The 13,904-nt window shown below is 40.3% G+C and overlaps 1 protein-coding gene across 4 annotated transcripts in view; it reads right to left on the reverse strand.

Annotated features, from left to right (window-relative positions):
* The window catches only part of SLC2A13 (solute carrier family 2 member 13), a 211,849-nt gene that overhangs the window by 163,064 nt on the left and 34,881 nt on the right, over positions 1-13,904 (reverse strand). For 3 of the 4 annotated variants that reach the window (XM_065049021.1, XM_021301322.2, XM_021301278.2), the window contains one exon: positions 5,522-5,794. In XM_065049021.1, the coding sequence (XP_064905093.1) occupies positions 5,522-5,632 (111 nt within the window). In that variant the 5' untranslated portion in view covers positions 5,633-5,794. Of the gene's footprint in view, positions 1-5,521; positions 5,795-6,214; positions 6,265-10,707; positions 10,799-13,904 lie in introns of those variants that run through there. The other variant, XM_065049020.1, reaches the window with a different exon arrangement.

Raw genomic sequence — 13,904 nt, forward strand, 5'->3', positions numbered from 1 at the left:
TGGTTGCCTTGGTGAGCTAGACCATTGATTTAAGGTCTCTTTGCTGATGAAAGGGATGGACTTCCTATTCTAAGGAGACTCTTTCTAACCCTCTGAGAAAACAAATGAGTTTATGAGAAGCACTCAAGCAGATCTGATGCTGAGGAGCAATACAAATGTCTGCTTGAGGCCAGACTTTCCAGACTGGGGCATACTCACAGCAGGTTCATCTTCTGAGCAGCTAAGAATCTCTCACAAGTCTCTACCGAAATCTTTTTCTCAACCATTTTTCCCCCCAGAAGGTTTTAATGGGTCTTTTTAGAAATCACAAAATAGACAGCTGATTTAAAGTCCTCTTTTCTCCCCAGAAATCATCATCTCCTGAGTCCAAAGCAAAGACATAGCTGATCTTCTCAGTCCCAAGGTTGTAAGAACTGGGTATTTGGTTACTGACATGGTCAAATCAACATCTTTCTTCTATCATTTACCCTTTGGAAAATTTTACTGACATTTTCAGGAAAAATCCAGACTGAGACAAATGACAAACTGCAGTCTAAAAAAGTTTTAACTGTGCCTTATTCCCAATGGGAAACACTGAACAGCTTTAACAGTGGCTGGCATCTGAAGAAGTGAGAGTACATCTGCACCACATGCTGCAGCCTCAGGCATCTGTACTTGAACTAGAGCAGGGTACACCTGGCTACCCCAGCACAGAGCTCTGCTTGAGCTAATTTGTCATTCAGACAGAGGTTTTACTAAAGTAATGCTGAATATCGCACTAATGAAGTTATGTTGAACAGGTAGCCCAGGTACCACACTACTAAATATTCAGGGATTAAGTGTCTGCACTGTTATTTGGCTTATGGCCTTCAATTTTGCTGCACTTAGTGTAAGCCAGTCAACATACTGCAACCTCATACAGGTAATATAACCTCTCTTCTATTAGAACCATGCCTGAAGATGGTAACAGTTGGTCTTCAAATTTTCCTGTGCCAGGAGAATAATTTACTAATTTCTTTTGATTCAGTCATGAAGAATGTTGTGTCCCCAAACTGTCTGTATTTGATGAAACAGGGTGAAAAGTTTGCATAGTAGAATGGACTACATCTGTTGAAAGCAGTGATCTTACAACAGCAAACTGCCACACCAGCTGTGTTCTGCAACATGAATTTATCTTGGGGACTGATCCTTAAAAAAAAACCAAAGAAATAAATCAACCAAGAAGTCACAATGGCTTTAAGGGATTCAACTTACATGTATAAATATTTAAAGCTTCAGATTTGCTCATATCTGCTATCCAGCAAGAGAAGAGCTCTGGGCTTTTCAGTGAGGCTTGTAAACGTTCATTAATACACTTGGATACAATAATGGGCCAAAGAAGATACTGCATTAAAGGAAAGTATTAAGATATTTTAAAAGACAGACATTCACCAAAGGAAACTAGAAATTAAAGTATCACTCTTACACTGGGAGAAAAATTATAGCAACGGCTCCTTGGGGAAGGGGTGATTGGCCCAGAGTGGGACAGCAAGGCAGGGACAGGCAGTAACATCATTGCCAGGGGTGCTGTCCCACGGGACTTGAGCAAGATGAGCAAAGCAGGTTGAATGGCGGTAATCATGGTCAGCCAAAGGTCCACAATGTCCACAGATCCACCAGGCAAGTCCATGGCAATAAGGCAGATCCAAGGTTAAATCGGAAAATCAAGTTAACAGGTCAGGATCAGGTCCAGCGAGGCAGTAACCAGGGCAGCCAAGAGTCACTGGTGGCCAGACAAGTTTATAATAATGATGCTGATCCAAGGTGATGCCAAGAGGTCAGATGCAGGATACCTGGACATGGCTGCAACATAGCTCAGGCACAAACAAGGGCAGAGCTCTAAGCTGAAATGCAGCTCCAGAGTGAAGGAGCTGCTTCTCACAGCTTTCTCACATGACTCACCTGAAAACAGTTAACCCAAACCAGGGTTACACGGAAGCACCATGTCAGCACCAGCCTTGAGCACAGGCAGACAACCCAGGAGTGGGGAGCATGCTCAAGGGCCTGACAACAAAAAGAACACGATGATAAAAAAAAAGAAGTGTAACTGGCCTGGTTTATGCCCTATTTGTCATATATTCCCAAATATAGCTGGAAAAAGAACTGCTGAAATATCCTTCAGATGAGACTCAAAGTGCCAGGACCAAGAGAAGAGGAAGCAACAAGTAAAGTGGAGACAGTTTTTGTAATTCAAGTGCACATTCCTTTAGTTGCAGCACGTGATACGCTTTCTCTAACTGAAGTCAGCTGATGAAGGTACCAGTTATGTTCTCTGGGGTGGCCTGAATGCATTCTTGCTGTTATGATCTGGTGCCTGAACCCATCTGTTGGTCTAAAAATCTATAACTGAAGTTCATCTGACGAATGGTTTTAAATTTGCCACTTTTTATTATTGAACAAGACTATGTCTCAATGTAAGACAATCTCTTTTGGGATCGGCTTTACCTGAACAAAATGCTACAGGCCAAATATAAACCTAATTATCCTCCAGCATTCCAGGCTACTAAAACAAATACAAAAGTGTGTCAGCAGTTTTATCAGCTAAGTTCTAGAAGCTGTTTCATAAGAGGTTTTGAACATGGAAACTGCTATAGATCCTGTGTGCTGCCATCCATTGCATCCACGGCTTGGAAAACAGCAACACCAATTTGAATAAAAGTGGTTATGAAGTTTTGACTGTAAGAGTTAATGTTAAATTAACTCTTAATGTTACATTAATGTTAAGAGTTATATCTTTCTGTCTAACGATGTTGACACTAAAGTACTACTAATCCTTAACAACAACATATTTCTTCTTGGTTCAGTAGGAGAATGTGGTGCCACAGCTGCTATTTTGATATTAACATCTGTCCATGCCTTATGGGGATTTTGACTTTAAAAAGAAAACTAACCAAGCGTATGCCAGCTAATGAAATTTATAGAATATTAGTGAATGAAAAACCATTAAAGCTGATCGGAAATTGCAACATATGAAGAACTAAAAGTGTCAGGTGAAGTAGTTAGCTAAAAGAAATGCCATGGAATTCTGAAATGTTATTTACACATAATTAATTTGGAATGCAAAGCCCTGAGACTTTCAAGTCATGGATGGTTAACACATGTCATGTGCAGGTGTGGTGGGTACACTGAGCATCCTTAGTTTCAGAAGTCACAGACAAATGCCAGAGAGACAACTCTGCTCTCCCAGGCTTCCTTGCACAGACCAGTCAAAGGACTTTTTACACAGGATGGAATAAAATATTTTTCTTAGAAAGCTGCCTGATCTCATTTCCAAGGCCTGCCAGCCAATTCACCTCACCTGTGGAAATCCCCCTCTATCAGATTGCAGCTGCCAGCTGGAAACTTCACCTACAAGCTGTTATGCTTTTGCCTAAAACACTGAGATGTTTGTCACTTCTCATTCCCACATCTAGGCATTTATACAACATAAATCACTTTCGAAGCTTAAGAGATTGTACTTCTTAAATTTCATATTAGAAGATTTATTTTACAGCTTTTTACTTTTTTTCTGACTTTAATCATGGGCAATGACACAGCTTTCAGTCAATGCACATGGACATATTTCTTCATGTATAGATGTTTCTCCACCACTTACATTTCTGACTCAAGGTGACATAGGAATTAAAGCACTGAAAATATGTTGGGAGTCAGTATAGCCAAGAAGTTGTGGATAGGTATGTACTTATAACAAACTTTTAAAATGTTATTTAACTGTGAAGTAAAGTAGTTAAGACATACCCTAAATAGGTATTCTGGAGCATCTATCCAGCAGTTTTAATGTCCTGTTGAAAAAGCAGTGTGCTCATGACACCGAATATCACAGCGTCATGGCCAATAAGAGGTACCTGACTGTAAATCCTTCTCTTGTGTGCTTCACTTAATTATTTGAAACAATTATTTTGAATAAAAGAGTAAAAAAATAATCAATTGGGTTCAAAGGCAACATTTTTGTTACCAGGAATCAGCACTAATATTTGAAGCCTTGAACCTCTACCACCACAACTGACAGCCTTCAAAACTATTAATAGCTGTGCTAACAACCAGCCAGCAGCTTAGTATGGAGCTCCAGCTGCTTCCAGGAGCCTGGAGTGAGGCAGCTCAGAACAGCGCCCAAGGGCACAGACTCAGGACCTATTTCTAAATTTGGCTTGGCTTTGGGGGTAAAAAGGATACACTATGCCTATAATCTCTACCATTTGCCTTAAAAAAGACCTCTTCCACACAGTATCCTTCTCCTCCGCCTCATTCAGTACAGCTGCTGCGGCTGGTAGGCTGGGAACAAGGCATGTTGAGCACTTGTGTGAAATGGAGCATTCCTGTGCAGTTGCTAAAATTATCATGAGGACTGAAAGAGAGTGGAAATAGCAATTAACAGCTTATAGCTCCCCAAATGCTGATCAGAATTGTGTGTGACGCAGAAGAGACACTCCTGAAGCCCAGTGCATCTCCCCTGCTGAACATCAAAACCCTGTTATAATCTGAAGAGTTATGACAGCTTCTTAAAGATAAGGCAGCAACAGCCCTTAGAACTTAAATCTTTGCAATACCAGTCTTCCCATCTTCACTCCTCTTCCTCTGCATTCCTTAATAAATGGCTTAAAACGTTCAGTGCTTGAACATACAAAGCATTGCATTTACACTGAAGTCACTGGGATTATCCTCCTGTCCAGCCAGCACTTCAGCAAAGACTCCTCAGTAATAAACACTTAGACATCAGAGAACTCTACTCACAGAATACAAACAAAAGCACCTTCATGGTACATAAACCCTCTTCCTAACCTCCTAAAGGAGATTTTACAACATGTTCTGAAGGCACAGAGAACTGGCTTTTGCAAACAAGATGAAGAATCTATTTCAAATCATAGGGCTCTGCTGTTGTTCAATCCCTTTTATAGCAGGTAATTTCTAACTCACTACTTTCAAGCGTGGTTTATCAAACATCTCAAACAAGGTGATTTCACAGAGGAACACTCTCTGTCTTGTTTACATTCTCTCCAGTTATTTGGAGCCAGCACTTTGCTGAACTTACAGTTCACACATTTGTTAACCTTGCCCAGCTTCCCAAAGACAGCTACTAGTGACAATTAGTCCTTGTCAGCCTCAAGCGTAGACCCAACACCTACCATGCATCCCGATGCTCCCTTGTGCCTTTGTAGACATTTCCACCATCTGCACAGAGCCCACAAAACAAACACCGCCCACATCACATAGCTCAGGAAGAAAAACAGGCTCTCAAGTAACACATCTGCAGTTTGTGAATAGTGACCAACACTAATAGAAACAGCAGGTACAAAAGAAAAGCCTTGTTTCTTCTCCCATTTTCAACATAATGCTTTTCTTCCAGGGAGAAAATACCAACAAGAAAACTCTGCAAAGATTGCTTGCTCTTAAGTATGCCACACAAGATATGGATTGCCCATTTCACCCCAAAATAGTACACTGCTTTCTAATTGCCTCACCTTCTGAACATTGGGAACCCAGAGAAATAGAGGCAACAAGATACCTGTGCCATAAGTCCCAGCCGCCTGGAAACACAGGAAGACGTGCTGGTGAGGGCAGCCCATGAAGGTCTTACAGGAGCCAGTGCTTTATCTCCTCCAGCCAAATGTCCCATGGAAGCATTTATGAGGACACATGCAGTACATCAGCCAGGCATCTTCATCCCAGGGCCTGGATGCTCCTGCATGCTTCTCCTTCGCAGTGCGTCTTCCAAGACCCAGTACTGTCTGGTCTTCTGCCATTTGCCGTATTAATGAGCATTTGTGTGCAAAGGATCCTGTGAAAGCAAAGGCTGGGTTTGATACGGGGCTGGAAATGTCTGTGCAAAGAAGGGTTATTGTTCTAGTGAATGCTAATGTACATACTGCCCTGCCAGCACAGCCTCGTGTACCTGCTCCATGAAGGAACTACTGTCACCCCATCCAGGTGTGCTGTAGCCTGGCATCATGAGCTACAACCTGGCTAGTAGGTAGCAATGGGCAAGAGTACACTCTTCACCTGGCAGACGCAGAGTCCTGCCAAACTGAGAGGAGCTATAGCGTCACTTGAGAAACACAGAACTGAAATGATATGAAAAATACTACTAATAATGTTGTCACAGAGGTACTACATGGGGTCCAGTACAGGCACAGCTTCTGAGCATCTATCCCCAAAAGAAACTGGGACCACATCAATGGATTTTAAGATGCATTCATACCCTCTCTTCCCACCACATCCATGTAGGCTGAATTTCCACAACAGTGATACCTGCAATGAAATGAACAACAACTTTTCAAATAACCACTTGCTAAAAAGCAGCACAAGCACCCCCGCATAGCTGATACCACAGCCTGTTTTCCCAGTCAGAAACGACCATTCCCAGAATCCGCCTCTGTGCTTCCAACGTGATCAGACTTGGACCATTGCAGGGAGTGGGAGAGAAAGAACATAGAGGACAATTTGGGACAAAGAGTCTCAGGGATTCCTTATCAGCCCCACTAAGAAGTATATTTCAGCTTTGCAGTGATATGGCTCTGAGAGTAAGATGTTTTTCTAAATAAACTATCTATAGCCATTTGTGGATAAATGTTAATTAAATTCTCACAGAAATGACTGAGTATCTTTAGGTTTCAGTTTCTGACCATGTAAACTATTTCAGCCTTAGTAGTTGTTCCTCAAAATCTGACCGTTTCAAAAGAAGCTGGTATTAAAGTGAATTGCTAATGTGGAAAACAGCCTGCGATGCAAAGGAATTAAACATTTCATGAAAGAAAATGTGGAAATCAAAATAAGTGGTGGGAGTTGATGTAGAGTCAAATCTTTATTGCCAGAAATGAGACATTTCCCTCCCCACTCAGCAGTGTGAGTCCCCACCAGGCAAAAGCCACCACAAACAGGATTCTGGAGCATCTTTCCCTGCTCTGCTGCTAACACAACCCATGGGGGATCACCACTAACCATCCCAGGGGGAAGGGCAGTCAACCTCTGGTTGGCAGGAGGAGGATATTTGCAGCTTTCCAAAAGGAGCAAGAATTCACATACCAGGGTCAGAATCATCCCCAGGGCATTGCAGGGGCCTGTGCTCATTGCACCTCTGGGGATCACAATCAAGACATGGCTTCAAGATCAGGAAGATGCAAAAGGAAAATGGCTGGGACATGGGTCTGCACATCGCAGCACTGAACAGCCAATGATGCCATTTGTCTTCTGTACCCAGAAGGGCAGTAAAGCAAGACACAGGGCACCGTTCTGCCTCTGTGCAAAACCTTGCTGAGCTCTTATCTTAAGCGCTATTTGCAGCCCCACGAAAGAGCAGAGATAGGGAAGGAACACTGAAGGGCAACTAGAATGATGAAAGGGAGAGATCAGCTGCCTTGCATGGAGAACTAAAAATGCTGAGGGAGCATGCAAGCAAAGCTTACAAAATCATGAAGGGGGAGAAAAAGTTAAATGTGCAGCTTATCCACCAAATCCTTCAAAAAACAGAACTATAGGTAACTCACTGAAAATAGCAGGGGATCAGCTTAAAATGTATAAACTGTTTTTTTTCATGGGTTGTAGTGAATTTATGGAATCTGTTGCCATAAGAGGAAGGCAAAAGGTTCGAGTGGGTATTGTACCAATTGATGGACAACAGGTCCATACAAAGATATTGAAGGAGACCAAGACTTAGCCCTCTAACATCCCTCACACAATGAATGTGGGTATTCGAGGAGTACAAGCGGAATGGATGGCAGAAAGCAGCTAGATTTGTGTGTTCTCCCTAAGCAGCATTTTGGATTGCCACCAGCAGAGACTGCTCTGACCCCCCAGGCCATTTCTCAGATTCTTTGAAACCCAATGAGATTTCCATGAGATTTCCACTACACTTCAACTAATTCCTACAGCAGCATCTACTAAACAGGCAAAGCCTTTGCTGGTGCAGACCTTGAGGAACAAACTGAGATATTCATAACTGGTGGAAGAGGAATATGCTCCTAGCAGCCATCTTCTTCAGGGACTCCACAAAGAAAATTACCGAAATGCCTGGGGTACAAGCTCAAAGAGCAGGATTAGGGGGATAATTACGTATTTGACTTGTGCAGGGTGCTGGAGAGGGCACTAAAGCATGAGTCTCTAAGTGGTCATACTTTGAAACAGAATAAAGCATGATGCTCAGTGGTATAGTCAGATAATTGGGCCCAGCTTCAATTTTCTTTTAATTGCTTCAGATAAAGATAACAAAATAAGTACATAAATTAATAGAGATATAGCTTTTCCCTGTGCACTTTGGCTCTTTCTGTAGTCTTATGTCTTCCAGGGTATAATGTGAACACTACCACAATGCTTACAACACTGACCTTGCTTGCCAACCAGGGACCAGCAATGTACACAGTACGACAACCACACTTGTATTCAGGGTTGTTTTGCAAGACACTACTTTTTGGTTTTTTTAGTACCCAATAAAATACTGCATTAGGGCAAACAGCAAGTCCTCAAATAATTGCTTGTGGCTTTCTTGAACTCAACAGTTTTTGAAATTACTACATGAAGGAAGTTAATCTGTAAAACAAGAAAAACAGACTAAACTGACATCCAGGCTTGCCTACTCTGCTCAAGAAAAAAAAAAAAAAATCAGTAATAAAAATATATGTTAATCCCACTGTGAAATATTCTGTAGCAACATCACCCCAAATATACTACCTGGCATTGCCAGCTCCCCACCTCAGTTTGCTGCATCAGTTTCTCTTTGACCTCTTTTGTTTAAGCATAAGTGCATGGCTGACACGGTCCTTCAACCAAGTCTACCTCCTTTTGGGCCTTCAGCAAAGACTTAACTTAAAAACAAGATGAAACTTACATTCTTCCATGAGTCCTTTCATCATCCAGCAAGGTTTGCTTTGGTTTTATTCTTGGTTCTTTTAAATTTCTTTCTCTGACTCCTAATTTTTAGTAGTTGTTTCTCCTTTTTCAGGTCCAAGGCCTGTCAACCCCAAATAAGTACACTGTCCGAACTACTACAGCAACTATTCTGCCTTTTCCTTTCCATCCGATCCTGTCATGATGCTTTTCCATAGCCCTCTCCCACCTTGATTTCTCCCTGGCTGAACCATAGTCTACGGCCAGAAGCTACTTTTAAGTATTCCAAGTCTAGTGTTCATTTACCTCAGCAGAGATTAGCTCAGCCTAATGCAACAATATTTGCAAGTTTGTAAGGACAGCTCATGCTCTGATGCATCTCCTTTGAGCCCCAAAACTTGACTGGCTTTTTAACTTAATTTAGAGTCGCAGAAATATATTTATAAACATTATAATGTATTATAAATACATTCTATATTGAACTGAATTTATATTTCACTCTCTGGTAATGTTTACAAAACACTAATTTTTATAAATCTCATAAAGCACATGTGATATAAAAGGTAATAAAGGAAAGCTAATCTCTGAAATAAAATGTAAAGAAACAGAACACAGATCCTTAATCCAATGTTGTTATTTATTTCAAACTGCCCAGGAAGCCCACCCAAGTTGCCTGTACTGTTGGTTATTACTGAAGAAGTTGTTTTCTACTATTGTTACGGTGGCCACATCTGCAAACCCAACTTTGGAGTGACTGTTAATGATCAGTCCTGAAAGAAAGTGTGTTTAGTCACTATCAGAGTGACTTGGAACTATGGAGATTAAACATGATATCTACTCAAGTAGTCTGTTAGTTTTCCATTTAAACTCAGTGTCAGAAGCAAAGGTTAATTCTACAACAGGCTTGTCTGGACAGAACATTAGGAGAATTTCATCGTACACGAACCAAGAGGTGGACATAAGTCCTGACAGAACAATGCTTAGTGTGACAAACAGTGTGCTTCTCAATCATCTTTCACAAGGTTTCTTGGAACTAATGTTCTGTTAATCTAATAATTTTCTATTTACGCACTACTATGGTATTTGTCAGACATTAGGAACTGGCTTTGAGAAAGACTCAAGGCTCTATTTTAATCACATGGCATTGAAGAGTAACAGACATGAACTAAGGATTTAAAGCTGCATAAATGGTCATGCAAGAAAGCAAAACATTTTTTTAAAAGCTAGCAGTAACCTTTTCAGAAGTTTAAGTTAGAATGGCAAACCAAAGAAAACAGAATCTTTTCATTGCCTACTTTTTAATGCACAGTCACAGCCTGAGTTAGTTTAAATGCATAGGAATTATGTGTGTAGCACAAGTCTTTTCCATCTCACTCCAGAACAGATTAGTACACGAGGAAAAGAAAAAAAAAATCATTTTCTAATCAAGACTGCAAGATGATTCAGAACCAGGTTTCACACTTCTGGTATACCAACTGATGTAGGTAACATTTAGCGTAAAATGGCTCTCCGATTTTCACCTGTTGTTGTTTAATGCATTTTCTTCTGCCACTGACAGTTGGTTTAGATTACTTGAATTTTAAGCCTCCAAAGAATGCTATTAAGAAATAAGTTTAACAGCAGAAGTTGCAAAGAAAATATATGAAAAAGTTATGCCACACACTAATAGAGACAGGTCTAAAGCCAGGTCTATGCTGCACATTAATGGAGACAGGTATAAGGTCACACTTTGGTTTTGTGAATTTGTGCCTCTCAATGCAATGGTTTAGGAACACTGAAAGCAGCAAAGCAATGTAAAGCCAAAAGAAAATAATATGGAACTTGAAATACTGGTCATAGTAGAATAACTCATCTGTTTTGGTTTTTTCTTACCTTCATAACTACTCCAGCCATTTTTCTACCAGTTCCCCATCTATTACAGAACGGATGCAATTCACCAAGAAAATAAGGGCTCTATGCTGCCTGTTAAGATGGAAGAAAAGACCACAAGAGAGATGCTTGCATGGCTGTAAATCACAGGGGTTTGAGAAAAACTGTACAAGTCTTATCAAAACATATACCAGGAACTGTCTGTGTAGGAAAGGAAACAGGAGGAAGAAAGAAAGGAATGAACTAGAACCTAAATTTCAATGCTTTCAATACACTTTTAATATTTCCTCTTGCGCGTCCAGTAAAAATATTCTGTAATAATAGAATGAGATGATAAAATGGGTAGCTTTCTGTCTGCTACAAGTGGATGACAATATCAATACTGAATATCTAATTTGATTGTTCAAGATAACCTGTACATCAGCAAAAGTAATTGTGTGCAATTAACCTAAATGTGAGGAATAACAACTGCCACACTCCAAGCTCTGACAGTATGATTCATTTAGCAGATTTACAATTTGTTGATAACACTTGAACCTAACAGCAACAACCAAAAACCAGTGTGACTATTACTGATTTGAATTTGATCTGACAAGAATAGTAGTTACATAGGATCCAAGAGGCTATTAGTTAAATCATGCAATCGAAAAATTATCTGAAAGAAATACCGTATTTCAGAATGTTTTGTGTTAATGCATCATAAGCACCTTGCTGTTCCTTGTCCAGCAAGTCCCATTGCAAAAGAACAAGTTTCATATTGTATGGTATGCAACTAAAAATCCATCCGTACATATATTTTTAATATCCCTGAACCAGACCTTAAATTGATAGAAAAACACCTCAAATAGAAAAGTACAGCTTTCCTTTTAATACTTAACCCATTGTTCTAAACATAATATATGTAATGTGTCCACAAGTACTGGAATCTTTCCCAACAGAAGGTCGATTTTTTAATTTATTTCCATTTACTTAATCAAAAGTGACACCTGAGAAAAGATTCACTGGAAACATTTCAGGTTGCAATAGTCAGAAATCTTGAACTTCCAAGGAAACAGAAAAAGCCCTGAAAAAATGCAAACAGGAGCAATTCAAGCAGCCCAATTTAGGAATCTTGTAATTATATCTATTTGGAAGCGGTTGCTTTTAAAATGGTCAGAATTCAACCACAATTCAAACAAAAAGGCTATAACAATATTTAGAATGGTGACAGCTTCAGATTCAACAGATACAGAAATCCAATGTCTGAGATTTATGGTTCAAATTTCAGCTGCGATTGTTGATGGAGATAAGACTATTGCAAGCCAAATGCCATCTTACAAAAATTATGTCCAAGTCAGTTCAGAAATATCTCTGTTTACTCACCCAAATGGAACTGTATCTTCTATGCAAATAGTGCAATTGGTAATGATAAAGATGCTTTCCTCAGCTCATTGCTCAGGCAGTACACTTTCTGTGCTCTGCGTCACATTAAAATCTGCCTTTTAACCCTAATAGGACAAATAAGGCTTGGCTAACAGGTAGTCTCACAACTGGCAAAAGGCAAATTCAATTTTTAATCTGTGGTTCCTTAAATATCACCTGGAATTCTCTTAGTTTTTGTGTTGGTACAAATTGTGTAGATGTGTACCAGGACTTGACCTGTCTGCTGCTCATTGAATGAGATTGAAGAGCTTCAGTTACAAACTGAGAGCTTCCTTCCACTGACGGGACAGTACAGAGGAAGCTCACAATACATCCTGCAACACCCAGTATAGCCAGGTGGCAGAACTAGTGTTAATTTAACCATCCCAACACTGAAACACCCCACATGCACCTTGGAAGTGTGTCTGGGTGGGAGTCCCCAGCTATCTGTATTCAGTGGGGTTCAACCCATTCATCAGTATCATTCACATGTCAATCTTTGCAACAAGTGCAACAGTTCAGAAGAACTTCTGCTTTCAGTTTCTTCTTTTTTAAACAAAAGCTAAAAAATGCAGAACTATTTTCCCAAACTATTTTCCTCTTACTCCTCCTCAGAAAAATTAATGACAGCTGAAGACACTGTAAATCAAAATATTATGAAGAATCTTTTCTTATGTTTTCTTCACTGTCCTGGTGAAGTCAGTTTAAGAAACAAAACCACTTGCCTATCAGTCAACTCTTCTATTTGTGCTAAATCTGTTGTTTCATTACAGGTTAGTTTGGCAAATAAAGGAATCCTACTCTGATGTACCTGGCCTTACATCTTAGAGAAAAACACTTTTAAGATGCTATCCCTGCAGTAACTTGCAAAGTAGATGCTGCTGCTCCTCACTGCATTTTTATTTCCAGGATTGTGTAATCCTGGGCAACTTTGGGCTCCTTCCAAAGGCTGTGAGTGACTCAATGACTCTTGGTGGGGGGAGCAGAAAAAAGAGAGATGTCATTCAAAGGTTAAGGCTCAAATTCCCATTCTTTATCCCCCTAGGTAAGCAATGTTTTATCATAGCAACCTAAAATGTTTCTAGGTCGGTGCAGTGCTTCCTCAGCAACAAGAAAGGTAACGGGCTCTGAAAACATGTTGCCTGTTTTGGTGCCATAAGCACAGTCCTTGCAGTGCACAAACCATGCAAGTGATCTGTGAGACTAATTTTATAAGGAGCTGAAATCTGATGAAAGGCAATCTCCATCCCGTGCACACCTCCAGCACCAGGTGCTGCAGCACTTGGCGGCTGGTGCCCCACTCATTAGTGTGATCTGCTATTGTCCGAATGAGTTCACTGGCTTGTCAAGAGCCCTGGATCCTCTGCTATCTCAACGATTAAATTACTGTGTGCTTTTTAAAACTGCTCTCACAAGAACACAGGAAAGCAGAGAAGTGTGGCTCCGGATGATGAATTCACAGTGAAAATGTTTGAGTGATACATCTGATTACCTGGACATTCCCAATTTGCACCTACAAGGAGATAAAACCATAGTCAACACTTCCAAGAAACTAAATCTTTTCTGCGTTTTTTCTCTTCTTTCAGCCGACTTCTATTGCCAAAACATCCCAGTTTCCCAAAGTTGGATAGTTCTAGCACACTGTCACCCAAAGCACTTAAGGCAATGACCGTTTTTTTTATCAAGCTCAAGAAGAGTTCAGCTGACAAATGTCAAGATTTCCACCAGCTTTAAACCCACAATGTTACTTCACCAAAACATGACTTTGCATCAAACCAAAAGCAATGTTAACATGAGCA

This window comes from Columba livia, chromosome 1 (genome assembly GCF_036013475.1).
Source record: "Columba livia isolate bColLiv1 breed racing homer chromosome 1, bColLiv1.pat.W.v2, whole genome shotgun sequence".
Taxonomy (NCBI): domain Eukaryota; kingdom Metazoa; phylum Chordata; class Aves; order Columbiformes; family Columbidae; genus Columba; species Columba livia.